The following is a 21,659-nucleotide window of genomic DNA, read 5'->3' as shown; positions in this document are numbered from 1 at the left end:
TTTTAACTGAAGGGTCAAGTTCTCAAGTAGCCAAGAGTCATTTCCAACTCAGATCTGAGGGCACTCCTTCTTAGCCCACTCCCTACTTCCCTTCTAGGGCTTCCCTGGTGGCTCAGATGGTAAAGAATCCACCTGCAATGCAGGAGTCCTGTGTTTGATCCCTGGGTTGGGGAAATCCCCTGGAGGAGGGCATGGCAACCCACTCCAATATTCTTGCCTGGAGAATCCCCATGGACAGAGGAGCCTGATGGTCTACAGTCCATGGGGTCACAAAGAATAGGACATGACTGGGAGACTAAGCACAGCACAGCTACTTCCCTTAGACTTCTCAGGTGGATAAGTGGTAAAGAATCTGCCTGCCAGTGCAGGAGACACAAGAGACTTGTGTTCAGTCCCTGGGTTGGATAGATCCCTTTGAAGAGGATGGCAACCCACTCCAGTATTCTTATCTGGGAAAGCCCATGGACAGAGAAGCCTGGAGGGCTACAATCCCGGGGTCACAGTAAGACACGACTTAGCGACTAAGAATGTACACACGCAGTGTTTCCCGTAAACTTTTACTAATCAGCGGATTTATAGTAAAGTCATCTCGTTTACTGTTGCTGGCATGGTTTCAAGTTCCTTCTTGAGTTATAGTTTTCAAACCAAGTATTTAACAGTTGTACATTTGTACGAATCAGAAAATTGGGTATGCTGAAAATGTGATTTTTTTTTGGCTTAGATACATATAGTTTTGGATTTAGGAGTTTGTTTTCTGGCAAGGTCTAAGGAACTGATTAAGCAGAATTTTATTCTAATAGAAATATTTGAGCTTTTTCAAGTACATTTATTTTTTTTCCACACATCTTAACTCTATATTTTTACACTCTGCAATAGATTTTTAATTGAAGATCATTTTCTATCATGAACTGCCAAATTGTGATACTTAGACCTTAGTGAATTATGAATTTTAGTTACTGTTAAACCAAAACTAAGACGCTTGACTGCTTACTTTGGACTAGTGAAGCCAAGTTTTTTTACTTTTATTTTTTTAAATTTTGGGGCATACATGTTGAGCTATTGAGTTGGGCGAGTTGTTAATTTGCACTAATATTTACTTCTATTAAATTCACCAACATTTTTGCCACTTTTGAAGCCCATTAAGCTATTACAGAAGAATCCAGCCATGCTTCATGGCCATTTAACTGGGCAACTTTTCTCAGAAAGTCACTCCTTCTTGTTAGAAAATCACACATGTCTGTGTGTTTTGTTTTCCACTCCTTCATAATATTTTTCTAACAAGATTATATCTTAGGCATCTTTTCAAAGACCTGGTAGCTTTCAGAGCCAGACCAACTTACAAGGCTACACAGTTAAGGCCAATATTTTGTTTTTTTGAGCAGAAGAAAATCCCTAGATAAAGGTGTCCTTTAGAGACAAGTTTAACAGGGAAATTGATCATTTAATTTCACAGCTTGGAGATTTTTGAAAATAAATGTTAAATATTTTTTCTCAAAATATATTTGAGAACATGGTCATGGCACTGACAGTTTTACATTGTCTGGAACATCCTTCTTTTTCTGCTGGTTAAGCACTGAGAGAATTATTAAAGATATTTAAAACATTTCATGATTACCTACTTAATCAAAATTCTTTATAGAACTGTCTCCGTGGTGTAGATACAGATTACTGTAAGGCTTTCATTGTGCACACAAATACAGAGAGGTGCCACTGGTTCCGTCTTTCAGCTGGAGCCAGCATTCCAGGGCACACACACACAAGGTCTTGCATAGGTCCATGGAGATTATTTTCCAGACCCAAGAGCACTTTATTACTGGTTTAAAACAAATTGAAGAAATTTCAAATTCAACCTACAGTCTCTTCTAATAATCCTTCAACAGGCCAGTATTCTTCAGTGCATTTAATGATAACAAAGCAACAGAGAAGGATAAGGAGATGATCATTTATTGAGCACTTATTATATCATGTATTGTGAATATTTTGCATGGATTTAGATCCTCACCATTTTGCATTGTTGTTCCCATTTTACAGATAAGGAAACTCAAGTTTAGGTAGGTTAAATACCTCATGTAAGGTAATATAAATGGTTGGTAGAGTTAGGATTTCAGTTCTGATTATTCTGATTCTAAGGTCTGGGTCCCTAAGCATATATTTCTGTGCTTTGACTTTAGCTCTCAGTGTTCCAGAAAAGATTTGATCAGTTAGTTAACATGATGTTAAGTCAGTGAGGCTAATAAAAAAACCTGCATTGAGAAAGGCAGAAATGGTATGCAAAAACATGCACTCAGTAGGGAAAACACTCTGGATTAACTAGAAGTTTTAAGAAGAAAAAGTCTTCTTGAAAAAGATGGGAGAGGATTAGAGTGTTATGGGAAGACCTGAAACTCCAGGGCAAGAAGAAAAGTATAAAAACAGCACCAGTGTAAACTGGAGGTTTTGGAGGCAGAGTAGCACAGTGGTCCATGAACTTGTGCTTTGGAGCCTGAGGGACTTGAGTTCAGATCATGGTTATTTCACTTGCTGCTGCATATCCTTCCAGCAAATTATCTTCTTTTATTTTCAGTTGTCTTCATCTCTAAAGTGAAAATAATAATGTTTAACTCACTGTGTTCTTATAAAGAATAAAATGTGGTGACAAAAGTAAAACACTTTCTGGAATGCCTGGCACATAAAAAGTATGTGTATCAGTTATTCTTATTATTACTTTTCAGTAATTAGAAAACAATATGAGACGGGAAGGTCACAGGAGAATGGCAGAAGTCACTGAGTGCTTGTAGGAACCAAAGCTTTCTTTTAAAGTTAGGATGTGACCCTGGCTTCAAGACATCATTGAGAATGATCCCACGGTGTCCACACTGTATGCCAGGTCTCTAAACCCTGCATACTATCAGTCCAGTGGGGAAACAGCTCAGGACATCCAGAGAGGGAAATTAGTGGTTTAGGGGTCTAGGGTGGGTGGGGACAAAAAGAAAAAAGCTCACTTTAGACCAAATCAGCTGTCGGTGCTCAGGAATCTGAGGGTGGGGACAGACTGTTTCCTTTGTCTGGTGGCCCTGGGTTCTGAGAAGGCTGCCCAGCCCCCGCTCCTTACACACCATAGTTTTCTGGATCAAGTAGGTTCAAACATTTTAGGGTTATCCTAACTCCAAGAAGTACAGACACCTTTTATATTGTCCTTCATTTGTCTCTGAAGCTGATGGGAAATCATTCAATTAAAACGAGCATGGCAGAATACATAAAACCAGAATATGAGTTTAAGAAAATGAAAACAGCACTTCAAAGGCATTCTGAAGCCTAGTTTTATGAAATGAAATTTTGTTTCATTTCCACTGATTTCCTAGGTGAAATTAGGTGACTGTCTGGGTAGCATAATGATGATAATGGGGGGAAGCCATACATACTCAAATGACATACGTAAAGCTTTAATAAAGAATGAGAGAGACTCAGGGGAGTGCATTAAATTGAGTAATAATTTATTATTTAGAGACCTCTACCCATTTACTCATTTTTTTTTTTTTCTGGAAGATTGACTCTTCCTCTAAGGTGTTCTGTTTTCAGAAGGAAAAAAGTAACCATGTGTGTGTTCTGCATGCTTGTGTTGCAGTTAGGTGATGGCTTGAATTTGGTACCCAGAGTAGCCATCCTACCTGCGAACCGTCTCGGCTACTGTGAGGGGAACAACAGGGTTGACAGGACTCTGCATGTCCTATAGGAATGCACTGCAATTATTTCCAATCACAATTAACCTGATTAGAATAATGGACAGGAAGTGTCCCTCTGTAGCTAATGTGGTTTGGCATCAGCTGACTGAAATCCTTTGATAATTTCTGCACAGATGGCTGGGCTGAATGCAGCACTTTTTAAATTATTATTTTCATGGTCTCTTGGTAGGCCAAAACCTCGACACCGACAACAGACCTCCCCATTAAGGTGGACGGCGCCAACGTCAACATCACAGCTGCCATTTATGACGAGATCCAACAGGAGATGAAAAGGGCCAAGGTGTCTCAAGCCCTGTTTGCCAAAGTGGCTGCAAATAAAAGTCAGGTGAGTGGATTTTTAAAGAGCAAAAGTGAGGCTGGAATTAGACTGTTCTCCTCCTCCCACCAATAAAAATACATCTGTTCCTATAATAATAATAACAATAATAATCCCTAGGGAACCTGTCACGTTCTTGCCTTTTGCGCTACAGTTTGCTTTTATTCCCATCAGGGTTCACAATAAAGACTAAGTCAAAACCCAGATTTTTTTTCAAGTTTTTAAAATTTTTTTCAAAAAGAATCAGCCTTGAGGGATATCTCTCCCAATTCTGAATACTGCTGTGTATGCTTTTTTCCTTTCTTTTGGGTATTTGAGCAAAACTTGGTGTGTTCAGAACAGCATCTTCCTGAGATCAAGTTTTAGCCAGGTCTCGTCACCTCTCTTATTCCCACCAGGGGAATGGATGACTTTGTTATAATAACTGCTTTTCAACCCAGCCCCAGAGACACCTTGCAATGTCAGGTGTTTCTTTTATGTAGAGAATACAGTTGTTTTTCCAGGAGAAAACACACATTGGGGACTGCAGAGTAAGTGCTGAGATCTTTTAACAGAAAAACAGAGAAGCTTATCCAGTACAATTTTGCAGAGTGCTGCGATTGTGGGGAATGGAATGCTCCAGGGAGAAAGTAGACAGATGCTTAGGTTTTTTATTTCTGAAAGCAGCAACAGTTGAAGGGCTGTACTATCTGTTTCAATTTGTTTAAAGCGACAACTACTGCCCTATCCTAGAATGGGTTATGTTGAGGTGCCTACTTATTTATTTCTGGGTTGAACAATTACTCAGATGCGAGGTGAAGGAAACAAAAGTTAGTTAAAGCTTAATTTTGAGAGTCCTTTGATTCAGAGCTTGATTTCCTCTGTGGGCTTGCATGACAAATGCTTTCATCCCTACATATGTAAATGGTAAAATGGTCCATCCTCTCCTGAACAGATCTGCTTTGTGCTGTAGAGAAAAGAAGTTACTGAATATGTTTTAAGCAACATGGTTTTTAATGAAAATTAAGTTTTTAAAATGATAGCTAAATGCTGTATGTTTACTAATTATATGGTTTGGGGAATAGACTTTTTTTACCTGTAGTTTTGCAGTAACCTAAATTATTTTTTTTCAGATTTTAATAAAAAGACAGCAGTAGAATATTCAGCAATTTTGAAGAGGGTTGAAATATTTGTTTTCCCTATTCAATTTTGATGTCATGATTTTTCCAGATTATTCTTTCTCTCATCAATGAAATCATTGCAATGTAGTTGGCTAAGATATCATGTCCAATCATAGTATGAAATACATGAAAAGAAAATACCATAGAGCCTTCTTAAACTGTTAAATGCATAAAATCCCATGTACCACATGGCAAAATATAATGAGAGTTGGAGCTGTTAAACGAATAAAGCTGTTAAATGCATAATGCCACTTGGCAAAACTACTGTGCATTTAATGGTTTTCCACTGTGTAATAAAGGACATATGTGGTAAATGTGCAGTAAGTATAAAACTACACAATTGCTTTTGCAAACCTGCCCCGTAGTCGTGACTTGATGTAAATATCAACGTTGCACTCAGTCCTCCTTTTATAGCTGCTTTCTAGAAAAACTCAAGGCCATAGTCTAAGCGCTTGATTCAGAATGCTGTCATCTCCCTGTTGACTTGGTACTATTGCTTCTGAAAAGAGTGTTGAGTCCAGCCTCCCCAAGTAGTTCAGGTGGCTGATTGAAAACTGTGTTTGCCAGTTGGCACAAAGGTAGCTCTCCAAATTCTTATTGCCTGCAGAACTCAGTAGCCCTGTTTCTGTAGAGCTTGGAGTGAAATATAGTTCTAGGACCTGATGTGCTAAAAGGTGAGATTGAGCCTAAATGGAGATAAGATGCTTTGTCTCTTGTTTGTTTTCCATTAGGGTGGTGATTTCATTCACATTTATGAATAAGGAACTTTATTTGTAAACAGCTGACAGAGATTTGCAAATCAGGTGTTAAGTGTCTTAAAAACGGCACTGTCAAACAAAATAAACTTAGCTGATAGTTTCAAAGGCAATTTAACGTAAGATATTCGCTCTGCTTTGTAAGTACTACTGGCATTTGCTTGATAAAAAGCATCCTTAATGAAATCAACGGCATGATGTTGTACCTTGCACTTGTATTTGGTACATGTCCATAAGGGTTTTGTGTGTGTGTGTGTGTGTGTGTGTGTATGGAGTGACTGAGGAAGTAAGGGTACTCCATTCTCTTGGAGGTAAAATTAGAAGAACCTTGAATAGGAACTCTTGTTCCTATTGGAGTGGGTTTGAGCCTAGAAGGCCCTATTCAAACACACATACTAACCCCTCGTCTTCCTTTTTACATGTCTTAAAATAGAAAGGAACCCTCCATTAAATCTCATTCATTCCTTGCTATGAATTGCCGTCATCATAATAAAAATAGTAACCTTACACTGCCTGTGTGTTAGGCAAGCTTTGAATGAAGAGTAGGAAAAAGAGAGGACGTTTTTAGAGATTGAGAGTGGTGGGGCAAGGGGTTCCTCGAGGGCTGTAAGAGTTTAGAAAACAGGCATAGTTGGAGGAGGGGTTCAGAAAAGGAGCTAAGAGTGACAAACATTGGCAGTTATGTCTGTGGTCCTATTGGTGGAAACAATATTACTGGAAAGTGTGTGTTTCCTTAGTGTGTGGGTGACATAAGGGTGCATTTGTAGGGTTGAAGACCACCTGTTCATTTAATTGGTCTCCGGCTCCTTTGTCATGGCCAGGCCAGCCCATCATCCAATTCCACTGAGTGCCTCCGGTCTGATCCTTGGCCTTTTCTTCACGTGAGAGAAGCCAAAGAAAGCAAAGCAGGGGGCAAAGTATGCTTACATACATTTCACCTTTTACTTTTGTTTCATTTTCTATTTAGGATCAATTTTAGGTGTTGTGTGTGTGTGTGGATGTGGATGTGGGTTCTGAAGACTCTCTTTTCTTTCTGCAGAATATTCAGATTATTGGTCTTCATGGGATGGGATGAACTATGGTCAATGGTTGTTCTCTGTGAACTAGGAGTGGGGGTCCTCAGTAGGAACCATAGTGTAAGGGCATATGGCATTTCCCTCACAACTTCAGCATGGCCCTACATACAAAGGGCCCCCAGAGAATAAGCACCCCAGTGTGCAGTCTAAGTGACTACAGGAACTCAGTGTCCCAGTCCCTCAGATTCTGTAGTTACTCTCCCACTCTCCCTTCCTCCCCAAGTGCAGTTTATCACATGTGATCTGGAAAATGGAAATCCAGCAGGGAGCAAACACAGTGACCTGTGTGGCACCCCCACTGCAGTGCTCCAGGGATGGCCATGTGCTTCGTGACAGCATCTTTAGCTACATCTCTTTCTGGTGACATCAGCTGCCCCTTTCCCCAGATGTTAACTCACTATTTCTCTCCTCTCCTGCCTGCTTCTCTTTTTTATATTGCTTTCAGTATTCAACTCATGGAATGCTGAGGTTGATCTGAGCTTGGCTTTATTTTGAAAGGAGAGTGAAACTTTATTATTTTACACCCAAAGAGCCAACTCTACATATGTCTTTTCCTATTAGGTTTGGGTGGAAATAGAGTAGGTAGAGGAATGGGAATGGACCTATTCCTGTTCTACTTTGCCTTCATTAAACAAGTAAAACAAATGAATAAAAATGTTAGAAGGGCACTAGGTTTGCTTTCTTTTTTTCTTTTCTCTCTCTTTTTTTGGCGGGGCAGGAGGGTCTTGCTTTCTGTTATTAGGAAGGTAGAGAGAAGCTGAAACACTGCAAAAAAGGGAAATAGACAACCTGGTTGTAAAGCTCAGTTGGTGGTAATGAAAGAGCCAACCCCAGAGTCTGCTGGTATAAAAGAGGGAGTGACCTGGGAATAAGGGGTAGGGGGTCTCTGAAGGGATGACACTGTAGGATGTCCTCATCATCACCACCAGGATTTAAAAACCCCTACTAGTCCTTCCTGCCCTACATGCCTTCCAGGCCCACAGGCTGCAGGAGCTACTGCTAGGATCAGGAATGAAGGAGTCCTCACTCCTGCTGCAGAAGAGAGAGGGAGGCACAACTGTGACCCCACCACAGTGGGGAAAGAGTTTCTGGCACAATTCTGAAATAATTTCCTCCATAGAAGATGTATTCTTCGTGGTGACTGGGTTTCATGGTGTATACTTTATGAATGCTATGATTAAAATAGATTTTGTGTACTGATTGGCCTTTATTCCTTATCATTGTCTCACCAAGAAAAGAAATATATATATATATATATTCATATTCCATGTTCTCACTTACTGACTTAACAAACTGTAATCCTAAGTAGAAGGCTTCTTAAACTTTAGATGTAGATTATAAACACAGATTTTATGAACATTCTTTATTATAAAATATTTCCATATAGATGATCTAATTTGACTAACAAGTTAAATGATTTAAAATACACAGGACTCTGTAGCAGATCCTTTTAAAGGTAAAAGTAAAGATAGACAACTGTACATAACGAAAAATAATTGGTATATCATTCGGTTGTTTCCTTCCTTTTACTGATCTTTGCTATTGGAGTTTATATCACATTCAGTATAGTGCTAACGTGTTTTCTTCATTCAATCATGAGTTACCATATTAATTTTTGCTTTTGTATGTCTCTTCTTAAAAATGTCCCAGGCACAAGTTAGTTGTACATATTTCCTTTTTAAAGAAATAACTTCTATTTTATGACTACTTAAGTAATAACATCCTCATTTTATTTTTATTCTTGAATTCAAAGGCATTTCTTTTCTTCTTTAATGCTATTTATTTTGAATAGGTAGCATATGTTCATTATATAAGCTTCAAAAGGGACAAAAGAGTATACAGTGAATAGTCTTCCTCCATCCCTCAGCCCTCAGCCATCCTTAGAGCCACTGCCAACATTTCTCCTCTATCTTTGGAAATACAAGTTTATAGGCTTTCTTTGTCCCTATGCACAAATGACTAGCATACTTTACACACGGTTTTTCCTTTACAAATCCTAAAGATCTTTCCGTATCAGGACACTTAGTCCTCTTATTCTCTTAAGCTGCTACGTCATACTGGATGCACCACAATTTGACTCTCTTCCCTTCATGGGTATGTAAATCATTTCTAGTCCTACCATATTGAAAATAATGATAGGATTTACATTCCAGTGATGTCCTTGCCAGCGATGCTTGAGGGTCGCTGCCTCTATACCTTCACCTAAGGCATTTTGAATGACTCAGCTGACTACAGTTTTGGCCAATATAAGAGGGAGGGGGGGATGATTTGGGAGAATGGCATTAAAACATGTATAATATCATATAAGAAACAAATCGCCAGTCCAGGTTTGATGCAGGATACAGGAAGCTTGGGGCTGGTGCACTGGGATGACCCAGAGGGATGGTATGGGGAGGAAGGTGGGAGGGCGATTCAGGATGGGGAACACATGTACACCCGTGGCGGATGCATGTTGATGTATGGCAAAACCAATACAATATTGTAAAGTAAAAAATAATAATAATGATAAAAATAAAAAAATACTAATAAAGAAAAAAAATGTTTATAATTAACAAAAGCAAAACAAAACCCCGAACAACTGGAAATTCCCACGTCTCCCTCTTCCACCAGGCAGGCTCTGCATATGGCTCCACATATGATCCCCAGCTAGTGGTCCTGTCCCCTTGCACCTGCTGTAGCATCTGGGGTCAGAGCTGCATGCTGCCTTACTGTGCTCCCCTCAGGCCCACCTCCCGGCTGGGGCCTGCAGGTTCTGTGATTGCTGCAAAGGCCCATCAAGATGAGGGCCGTGTGTCCTTGTGGGTCGTCAGGTGGCAAGGAGAGATAGCACACCCCCTGAAATGTCACCTGCAATGCCCCATCCTCATTTTAAAAAATAAAATGAAAAAAATATAAAGGCAAAATATGAATCACCCGTAATCCCACAATCCAGAGGTAGTTGCTATTAACCTTTTAGTCTAATGTGTAAGTGCGTGTTTGCACGTGTGTGTTTATATCCTGGTTGGAATTATACTGTAATAAGACAGTTATAAATTGTAAATTTTTAAACCACCTTTTCTCATGGGAGAGTATGTTTATGAATTGTACAGTATCTTCAGTCTCATTATTTGGTTTCTTAGCCTTTAGAAAATATTATACAAGAATCAATTTTACCACTTTGCCCTGAAAGTGGTTTGACAGTTACCTTATTTTTTACGTTTCCTTATGGAGATGGCTTTATCGGGACTAGGATTGCTCAGGCTATTGGGGCTTCCCTGGTGGCTCAGTTGGTAAAGAATCTGTGTACAATGCAGGAGACCTGGGTTCAGTCTCTGGCTCAGAAAGGTCCCTTGAAGGAGGAAATGGCAACCCACTCCAGTATTCTTACCTGGAGAATCCCATGGACAGAGGAACTTGGTGGGTTACAGTCCATGGGGTCACAAGAGTCAGACATGACCTAGAAACTAAACCACTGCATCGGAAGTAAATGTTTGACTCCCCTGATCTCTGGTATAAAGAGAGACAGGAAAAACTGGCCGTATGATGCCACGTGTAGAATGAGGTGGTGGTCTCGTCTCACTCCCAGTGCTTTTGCTTCTGCCATCTTGTCTTCAGTGTATAAGGCAGACTAAAATGAGGTGTGTGGCCTTGCCTGCCCCTTCCTGATGGGAGATTTTTTTTGAACACATTTTGACAGCCTATCAAAAAGCAGCTTCTACTCTTGTCAACTGGGGCATGTATACTACAATGTCAGTGCTGTCCACCAAGCTTACATGCAACAAATTAACATATTTACACTATAATTGCCATTTGAAAAAAATTATTAAGCAGGTAGTGAAGAAATTAGGCTTCTCAGTATTCTCAAATGCCAAATTAAGTGGACAGTAAGTACAGTGATACCTAAGCATCAAGTCAAACCCTTCACTTTCTTCCTTTTTCTCTCAGCATAATTCAAAGGAATAGATTCTTTTGAGAAATGATCAACAGAAATTCCCTCAAGATCTCAATTTTTACATCATCCCTATAGTGAGGAGTTGGGTTCTTCACAGTTGATTATGTTTATGTTTCATACCCTAAATCTAGCCTTTATGGGAACCCTTAATTAGATATCAGTGAAGCTTAATACCTAGAGTTCATACGCAGTTAATACAATGTCAGGTGCCTTTACCCATTGCTAAAATTTCTGTACTGGGTTTAAGCACATCTTGATCTATTGCAGAAACCTTTGAGTTGCATTCTTTTGCCTGTTCATGACACAACACTTTTAGAAACTTGCATATGACTTTAAAGCAAATCAGGTTGACATATTAAAAGCCATCTTTCTGAACTCTCCCAGCCTTCTTTTGAAGATGATATTGAGTTAAACCATAGTTCTTACAGTTGGAGAATGTTGGTGCTGTGACTAGTTCCTACTATTTTGTCATAGGGACCATTTAATCATCTTGCTTTCACAGGCCAAAGACTAGGATTAGACACACTAGGTCCTAGGGTACAGTCCAAGGAGGCACACCCTTTCAGAGTCACATTTCTTAATTTTTGCACATTAGTTGCTTGCATGCCTCACTTTAGTCCCAGTCCTAATCTTTCAAACAAGTTTTATTCCTGGTTTTATGCTGTGTCTATTTCCCCCCCTCCACACTTATGAGTTCTTGAGGCAGTGTTCATAATATTAATATATAGTACCTTGTATATAATAATATATATTAATATATATACCTTGTATCATATATATGTGTGTGTATATATATACCTTATATCATGTATGTGTGTGTGTGTTTGTGTATATATATGTGTGTGTATATATATATACCTTGTATTATAAGTATATATGGTATGTATCATAGGTATATTATGGTATCTATATGTTATAATATATATACCTTACATCAAAGGTATCCTGGAATTTGAGTCTGAAATATTTTGGTTGTTTTCTTCCTGATATTTTAGTCTAGTACATTGTAATGTTAATATGTTTTTATTATCTAAGTGGAGAAGACTCCAGATTCATTCCTTTTGACGGATATAGATTTTTTTTAGATGCATGTTCCCATGTATGTGTTTAAGTATGTGTGTGCATACTTGTATAAAGTCATCCCAAATCTCTATACTATTATATAGCTATGCATATCCTATATTTCCATGTTAAGGAAGGCAACAAGATTTTATGAAATCCCTTCTTAACTTGAGCCCTTTATAACAGAGGTTAAGGAGTTGTTCTGAAATAAAATTTTCATTACTCTCAATTACAGATTCAATCTTTACAAACACATCCATAGAAATGTGAGACACATGCCCAGAGACAGCTGAAAATTAGTCCCCATGAAAATACAGTTTAGAACTTATTGTACAATTTTGAGGAATAAGAAAAGAAGCAGATCGTTTTTACTTATTACATTCAAGGTGTAAAATCATTAACCTTGAACTGTAACCGAATGCTCAGCACAAATCTTTTTTCAGGTTTAGATGACCTCCTCGTCAGGGATTCACTGAAGCCCTTGACAAGTCTCCCTTGCAGTTTAGCCTTTTATCCATTTCAGTTTTCTTGATTAGGTTATCTTGAATCATTAGGGGGTTTATTTATTTTAATAGACACTTATTGGATTCATGAAAAGAGAATTCAGTGACTAAGAAACAAGAGCTGAATATTATCTGGCTCATTTCACACTTCAGAAGAGTCTCAACCAGCTGAAGAGAAATTCTTTCACAGTTACAAAAGTTTGTTTGGGGACTTTATGTGCTTCCATTTAGAAAGCGAACTGTCTGTGGTTAATAATATGAATTTTCTTTTGAGACACTCAGAAAATGTTTCCTTTTGGTTACATATGCTGACATTTTCTGTATTGAAGATGTGGGTGAGTAAATGGCCTTTTACATGTCTGTTGCAAGAAGCCTTGAGTCATTCTCCTGAAGAGAGCTGTTCATTTGTCAATTTATTCATTCATTGGAGTTCCTAGATGGGCAAAGAGGGTGGAGGCTTCTTACTACTTGTAGACGGAGTTCACTCATCAGCTCTGTGCTAGGTTCCTCAGGGCAAACGGTAATGACTGACAAGACCTTGGTCTACAAAGCGAGTACAACCTTACTTAAGAAGAACAAATTTATTTACTGTATCTTTTTTTGGAAATCAAATCAGTCTGTGGACTTACATTTGTTTTTTAGCAAGTCCTGGTTTGTATTTGTTTAGAAATGCTTTAAAAACTAGGAAATGTGTCACCTACACAGATTTTTTTTTTTTTAAGGAAAAAAATGTGGGAACAGGCAGAAGTTGGAGTGATTACCTGTGTCCTGGGGTAGGAAAACAAGTAACTTGGTACACAGTGAAATTTCAGTACCACGGACAAGAACCCCACTCTTCCCATCTCCTTCCCCTCCCCCATCACTTAAACCTAAGGCATGGAGCTAGGATTAAAACCCATATCTGATAGGCTCCAAATTCAGACACTAGGCTGTATTATTGTTTTCCAAAAGACCTCCCTGGTCATTTGAATATTCTCAGCATTTGGTGTGTAGTGTGAAAAGTATGTCACATTTATTGTATATTTGAAAATTTTAAACCTTTCTTTTTATATAAGGATAATAGATATTGTTCTTCCTCATTCATTTTCAATGTGAGAGAGCTTTAAAAATTCTCATTTGATCAACAACAACAGCGCACACACACATGTGCGTGTACATACACACAAATGATTAAAATAATGAGAGTTAAATGATATGGTTTCGTGTTTAGGGTACATGTCATTTTTTATTGAACAAAAACTGGAGGATAAAGCCTATGCAGTGTGTAATTTACTACTAGCAGGCCATTGTAGGACCTGCTTAATACTCAGCAACATGATTTTACTATGAAAAAGAAAATATATCTAGGCTAAGGTAAGTGGAGTTCTTAACTTTATCATAGTTTTTTTCTCCAAGGACTTCTTGTTAAAAAAGAAGAGAGGAAGGGAGGAATGGAGGAAGGAAATAAAAAATGGAAAGAATATTCCATATATGTGTGTTAGAATACGATATTTATCTTTCTCTTTCTGACTCACTTCACTCTGTATAATAGGTTCTAGGAAAATGGTACTGAAGAATTTATTTACAGGGCAGCAGTGGAGAAACAGACATAGAGAATAGACTTACGGACATGGGGAGATGGGAGGAGAGGGTGTGATGTATGGAAAGAGTAACATGGAAACTTACATTACCATATGTAAAATAGATAGCCAATGGGAATTTGCTGTATGGCTCAGGAAACTCAAACAGGGGCTCTATATCAACCTAGAGAGTGGGATGGGGAGGGAGATGGGAGGGAAGTTCAAAAGGGAGGGGATATATGTATATCTTTGGCTGACTCATGTTGAGCTTTGACAGAAAACAACAAAATTCTGTAAAGCAATTATCCTTCAATAAAAAAAAATAAATTAGAAAAAAAAAATGTAAAGAAGAAATCAGAGAGTTCTTTGTCATATCAGTTAAAAAGCCTTCAGTGACTCCCATGGCCAATATGATTACGATGAAATTTCTTTGCATGTTATTCTTTATAATCTACGGCCCACCTCCATTTCTAGACTGTGCTTTAGCTGCACAAAGTTGCTTCTGATTACCAAATGTGTTATTTTTATAAGCCCCTGCATTTGCTGATACTGCTTTCTCTGCTTAGAATGTTATTCCAGTCACTTACTCTCCCCACCTGGTGAAACTCATCTTTATCTTTTAAGACCCACATTATGAATCCTGTTAATCTGTAATGACATTTTCCTTGAATTTCATGGTCAGAATTATATACTTTCCTGTTGGTGATCTCAACTAACCTTTTAAGTAAACAGTAACAATGAAAATTAAATGAATTACAACTTCTCATAGAGGGAACAGAGAATTGAGTAAAGTTTTCCAGCAAAGGGAGTAACATGAGCAAAAGCATGAAGATGAGAATATATCAAGCCTATTCAGGGACTGTGAGTAATTCACAGTGGCCAAAGCACAAGGTCCATGGGAGAATTGATGGGAGATGAGACCATGAGGGAAAAATAAGAGCAAATTGTGGTTCTTATTGTTGCTGCTTCTAATGTTCCTAAATTGTGAACTAGAGGTATCTCGTTTAAGTAAGTCCTCAGTAAAACTATCAGTTTACTAAAGAATAAGCTGTGGGGCCGTTATTCATCTTTCAGAAAGGAAAAATAATACATTTCTTCAAGTAGTAAGGATTCTTGATACATTTACAACTTTATTTGCTTTGTAAATTTAGATTGATGTACAACTTTTTAGGAACATGTGGGTTGTAAATAAACTATCTCTTGACTGGTGTGAGTGTCACCTCACCTGCATAGTCGGGAAAAGATAGAGTTGTTTTCTCTACTGAGGGAAATATATTTGTTTAAGAGGCTGATGAGGTGATTAAAATGAAATGTTAATAAGTATTATTTGCTTATGGCCTGAATGCTTGGGAAGTCTTTAACCATTGATCAAAACGATGTAGCCTTTGAACTTATATGCTTTCTTTGGGTTCAGAGTTTGAAGGTAAAAGTGTTTAAATTGTAAATTTCTTGGCATCATTACACTTAAGTTCCATGTACATTTTCCTATGTAAGTTCCAGGTATTCTCTATATTTTTTCAAACTTCTTATTTTGAACACATTTTAGACTCACAGAGACTTTGCAAAATGTTACACTTTCCATATATTTCTCACCTGGCTTCCCCTAATGTACACTGGATTACCATGGTGCAGTTATCAAAAGTAGGAAACTACCAGTGTTTTAATACTACCAACTAAAAACTTTATTCTAATTTCACTATTTTAAAATTAATATTATGCTAAATATTAATAGTATTTCCACTAATTACCTTTTTTGGTGCCAGGACCCCAGTCAGGAACCACATTGCATTTAGTTATTATCCTTAGCTTTCTGCAGTTTGTGTCCATTGCTCAGTCTCCCCCCCACCCCCCCTTTTTTTTAATGACCTTGTCACTTTTAAAGAGTACTGATTGGTTATTTTGTTGAAAAAAGTCTCTCAGTTTGGGTTTGCCATGATTTGACTGAGATTGTGCATTTTGGGCAAGCCTACCTCAGATACTATGTTGTGTCCTTTGAAATGAATCATATCACAGAATTCTCAGTGTGAGTATGTCATCACTGGTCATGCTGACCTTGATCATTTGACCAAGGTGGTTTTTATTCTTTGTACTTTGACCTGGTGGCTAATCATTATCTGTTGTTTCTGACAAATAACCAGGAAACAGATCACAGATTGTGGAGCTGGAAGGGAACTTAAAGATCATCTTTTGTAAACTCCTTCTTTTATAGTTAAGCTTCCAGAAGATCTAAGACCTTATCCAAAGGTCACCCAGTAATTTATTGTCATAGCAGGAACCTAGCAGTTCAGTCTCCAAACTGAATATTCTATGCTTCCGAGCTGTGCTCAGGTACATGTCATTCAGCCTCAGTTTTCCCATACTAAAAAAGCTAAACTGACATTATGAATATTCAGCCAACCTTTGATCAAAGCTTATTTCCAGGCTAAAGGAGAAATTACAGCTAGGTATATATTCCACAGTTCCTGGTGCCTGCTCACAAGGCTGGCCAGGGCTGGAAATCAGATGAACTTCTGCATCAGCATCTATAAAATGAAAATAATTCTCCTGGAATGCTCCACATAACACATAGGGAACAACAACAAAAAACCTACTTGAGATTTTTAACAGAAAAAGGAGATTTGTTTATTAATAATTCATGAGTTCCCATTGAACATGCACGACAGAAACAGTGCTATTCAATAGAGAATACTGTCATCTGTCACTGTTTTATTTGACATTTACACTTTTTTTTTTTTTTTTTTTGCCTGATACTGCAAAACTTTCTTGGATGGCATGCAGAAATTATATAAATGAAAAAAATCCCACCGTGGGACTCTATCTCTTCTGTGGTGGGTTCACTCACAATACATACGTGTGTGTGCAGGCAACAGCATGGCCCTTTCTGGCAAATTCATTAGCCACCAAACAAACTAATAACAGACCCTTTTGAGAAAACAGAGATAAGCTTCCCAAATGGGCTGGTGGAGGGATCATGTGAATCAAAAGATGGAGGGTGAGATGGGAAGTGAGGTGGAAGAATAGATTTCCGGAAGATAAGCACCCAAATCCGTGGAGCGAGCAAGTGAGTCAGAGTGAGGGGAAAGCGAATCATGGCTGCCGTGAAAAAAACTGACAAAAATACACTGCCATTTCAGACACAGGATAAATATTTATAGATGGCATTGCAGGAACTCCTCTAGTAGGGAATCTCGGCATTTAGTAGATGAACAAGTTAGGAACTCCTTGTGGTTTTGTGTTACTGTAAGGCTCTTGACAATGTTTCTGCTCTGTAGGTTAGTTATTATTTATAAAAATCACAGAACCAGCTGATACATTCATAAGCTAATTATTGAAGCAGCTGGGTACACATGGTGCAATATGTCCAAGGCTGTGAAGTATCACAGATTTCTTGGGGCCTGCTGTGGTGGGGGTGCACTGTTGAAGGCTCCATCCCTTAATCTGATCAGCCAAGCAAACACTTTGTGGGGAAACTAGATTAATAACCCTCTAAATACCATGAATGTGCTTCATCTTCAAAACTGGGTTCCCTTAAACATGCTATTAGCTCAGCTCCATCAGGGATTTGAGGAAGTTCTCCGGTGCCCTAAGAACAGGGTCTTGTTGGCTACCTCCCTGTGCCAGAAATTAATTTGGTTTGCTTATGTCTGCACACATGATCACACTTGTGTCTAATCCACTCCCTAATAGCTTCAAGGTCAGGACCTTGCTTGTCAGTGGGCAAATTGAGCACTACACTTCTTAAAGAAGTGTGCAGACAGCACCCAGTCCATAACGAGGCCTGTAGTTTGTTCTAAGTGATTGTAATGAGTGCAGATTATAACAGCGCATATAAATCAAATGCAGCAATGAATGTTGTGCGAGACATTTCGAGTATGTAAGTGGAGATACCACTCAGCTGTCACCTGTCTCCTTTCAAGCTGTGGCTTCCCACAATGCAGTTCACTCCTCATGCAGAACAGCAGGTGCTGTCCTCCTTAAGGTCTGGATATCTCAGAACTTCATCTTTTAACAGATGCAGATTTTTGTTTTTATTTTCTGTTCAAGGATTGGTCTCCATGCTGTAGCCTCCCCTGGGAGATGTTAAACATACCTGTTTGAAACATTTGAAAGAGTTCAGTTGGAGACTTATTCAGATCTGTGAAAAGACAGAGAAATAGGAGCTTATTTTTTTTCCACAGATGGTTTATATTCCATTTCAAGAATTTTTTGCTTTGTACAAAGAAACCCTTGAGGAAACACTTTGGGACTAGGAGTGTTTTTAAAAAATATAATTTACTTTTTGATAGGGATAAAAAATTGAATCATCTTCAATTTTCATATATGTTACACCTTGAAAATCAACCATTACCTGTCTGTCAACTGGCAAAAAAAAAAAAAAAAAATCTTTGAAAGTACTTGGAAGCACATTTCCAAGCAAATGATTAGATATCTTGTTTTCATTCTTCCTAGCCCTCTAACTCTCCCCAGCTCCCAGTTTATTGCAAGAAAAGATCAGGTCTGCGCAAATGTGGCCTCTCACTTGTAAAAACAAGGCAGTGTTGTGTTACAGATTAGTTTATAAATCCCCAGTGGCTTCACAGTTCAGTGCCTACAGCTGCTGCAGATGGGTCTGGGTTTTTGTCTCTTCGCAGTGCTGCAGCCGGCAGTTGAAGGAGAAAATGGAATGATCAGGTTATTAACATGGAGGCCGCGAGGAAGAGGCTGCACAATGAGAACAGCTGGTGTTGCTGTCTTGGCTGATGCAGCGGAGATAATCAAATCTTGCCTTTTTTTGGGTAAAGGCAGAAGACACAGTGGAGAGTTAGACAAACAACAGCTTATGATATTATGAGGGGTTTTTATAATGCGTGTCAGGAACTTTCATTGGTTTCAAGTTATGAGATAGAATTTGTGGCGGTTTCCAGATTTCTTACAAAGTCATGTGTGTTTACTTATGCACCTTTTTAGAAAAATTCTTACTCTTGCGGGAGGCGTGATATGGGACAGTCCTTGTATTTAAAATGAGCGACGTAGATTGGAAATGATGGGTTAGAAAGCTACTGGGTAAAATATTTTGACATGAGTCAGTGAGCGATGTTGACAGCATCCTCTGTATTATTTTCATATAATCCATCATTATTTGCATTACATTTTCTTTCTCGTGCAGTTGCGAGCAAGAGAACATCCGGATGCCAGAGTTGGGAGGCAGACATTTGCAGGTGTGACCCGTCCAACTGCTTACCTTCCTGCAGGTGTGGCTGAGGCAGGAAGGTGATGGTTACAAGGGCCTGGAGCCCAAGGCATTCAGAGGTTGAGCAGATATACACTTTTCTCATTCTAGCAAAGAGTGTTATGGAGAAGTTATTGATCTTTGTGAGACTATTTCCTCCCTAGAGAGGAAATATTTCTATTTCTATTTCTACCTAGGTATTTCCTCTTCAGAATTTGCCATTTTGTAATACATATTTGTTCATTTTCATTTTTTTTTTTTTGGAATGGAGTACTATCCAACTGGGTGGGTAATTTTAAAATTTGTAGCTGACTAATATGAATGACTTTTGCTGAGAATTGGAGAGCTACACGCGTCCTTGAGTTTCTTTTACAATGAGACTGTAAATTAATTGAGAATGTATTCAGTAGGAAGGGGGATAAGGTTATTAACAAGACTGAAGATTCTCAGGTATTGGTGTAACTACATGTGTGGTCATTAGTTGGTTTTCAGAGTTTCCAGGCGGTTTCAGTGTCTCCCCAGTTTGGTGGGAACAATTTTGTCGTAAAAATGTGATAAGCCGGTATGGTACTTGGCTGCACTCAAGCCCCCTCTGTGGCTGTGCACTCTACAGGTTCATTCAGTGGCCTTCTCTGTTTCTAGGGCTGGCTGTGTGAACTGCTCCGCTGGAAGGAGAACCCCAGCCCAGAAAACCGCACTCTCTGGGAGAACCTCTGTACCATCCGTCGTTTCTTGAACCTTCCCCAGCATGAGAGGGATGTGATTTATGAAGAGGAATCAAGGCACCATCACAGCGAGCGCATGCAGCACGTGGTTCAGCTTCCCCCGGAGCCAGTGCAGGTGGGCGTCCCCTTCTCCCCTAAACCTGGACAGGGCTCTCGGTGCCAGCAGCTGTTGAAGGTCAAAGGGGCAGACCATGTCACCTCCCCTCGGAAGGTGTCTCATTCCATGTCCCCCAGAACAGAGAGCCCTGTTCTCCCAGTGGGCATAGCGTGTATGTGTGCATGTGCACACATGTTCTCTCTCTCTCTCTCTCACACACACACACACACACACACACACACACACACACAGATACAAACACACCTGTGACTGAGAAGTCAAATCCAAAGGCAGCTACTCTGACTCAGACAGTAAAGAATCTGCCTGCAATGCCAGAGACCCGAGTTGGATCCCCAGGTTGGGAAGATCCCCTGGAGAATGGCATGGCTCCCTATTCCAGTATTCTTGCCTGGAGAATTCCATGGACAGAGGAGCCTTGTGGGCTACATTCCATGGGGTCACAAAGAGTCGGACATGACTGATCGAATAACACTTCACACTTTCTGGGAGTATTTTATTGATACTTGTAGGATTGTGAAGCCAGAGCACTGGTGGAGAATTAAATCTCCTAATTAGAAATCATAGTTTCCTTCAGTGCACTTTCTAAAGGAAAAAAACTCTGAAATAGCCAATGAATTGATTCAAAATTCCTCAAGAAACGTTTCATTAGGCTGAGAGAAATATCCACATGAGCTAGGGAATACCACTGAACTCAGCTGAACCTAAGAGAGAAGTTGTGATAGATTCTTAGTATTTTTAGGTGAGTTCCTGCTATCTTTGGTTTCCTGTCTTTTAGAAATCTACCTTCATTGGGTTTGCATGTTTTGTTTGCTTAGATTTTAGTCTCATTGAGATAAATTATATTCTTTTTGAGAGTCACAGAGTTTAGCTACTGAGCCTTGCTGTTATCTAAAATCAGTTACTTTGGGGAAGAAATATCAGTGAGGGTTCCTGTGGTTTCTCCCCTTCGAGTTGTGCCACAAAGTGTTTTGGTAGACTGTGAGATTTGTCCTCCTGCTCAATGCCCTCAATCCCCACTGCCGTGAAAGAGGATCACCTGAATCTCCTTGTGGGTAGCAAGAAGGGGACAATTGAGGCAGGTGTGCATGCATGTGTGCACATGTGTGTGAAGGAAGGAAGATGAGGGTGAAGGAAGGGTGGGGTGTGGTGTCTTGATCGGATAGCATAAGAGAGGTGGTGAAGGACACGGTTCTGAAATGCTCTGCCTAAGGCTTCCTGTCTCCTTTCCCCTTGCTCCACCCTCACATGCCTGGGGAAGAAGCCCGAAGCCACTGGAGCCATTATGTCCCTTGTCATCCAAATATTGACATCTCAGTCAATGCTCTTGTGCTCTCATTGGTCACTTTCCAAAGTCACAGAATGAGTTGCCCAGATCATTAGACTGGTGAGTTCACAAAGCTACAAGCACCTGCAGAAACCTCTTCTAATATCCACAGTACACTCAGAAAAGGGTGGTCACAAGGGCTACCTGGTTAATAAGTGGCAGAGCAGGTTCTCCTGGCTCTGGACTAGTGTGTGGGTGA

General features: G+C 39.3%; 1 protein-coding gene across 4 annotated transcripts in view; it reads left to right on the top strand.

Annotated features, from left to right (window-relative positions):
- SATB2 (SATB homeobox 2) overlaps positions 1 to 21,659 on the top strand; it is a 210,033-nt gene that overhangs the window by 158,441 nt on the left and 29,933 nt on the right. For all 4 annotated transcript variants that reach the window (XM_027563810.1, XM_027563818.1, XM_027563828.1 and 1 more), the window contains 2 exons: positions 3,892 to 4,047; positions 19,936 to 20,133. In XM_027563810.1, coding sequence (XP_027419611.1) covers positions 3,892 to 4,047; positions 19,936 to 20,133 — 354 coding nt within the window. The remainder of the gene's footprint in view (positions 1 to 3,891; positions 4,048 to 19,935; positions 20,134 to 21,659) is intronic.

Source organism: Bos indicus x Bos taurus, chromosome 2 (assembly GCF_003369695.1).
Source record: "Bos indicus x Bos taurus breed Angus x Brahman F1 hybrid chromosome 2, Bos_hybrid_MaternalHap_v2.0, whole genome shotgun sequence".
NCBI classification, from domain to species: Eukaryota; Metazoa; Chordata; class Mammalia; order Artiodactyla; family Bovidae; genus Bos; species Bos indicus x Bos taurus.
Note: the sequence above shows the minus strand (reverse complement) of the source record. Positions and strands in the feature narration are given on the sequence as shown.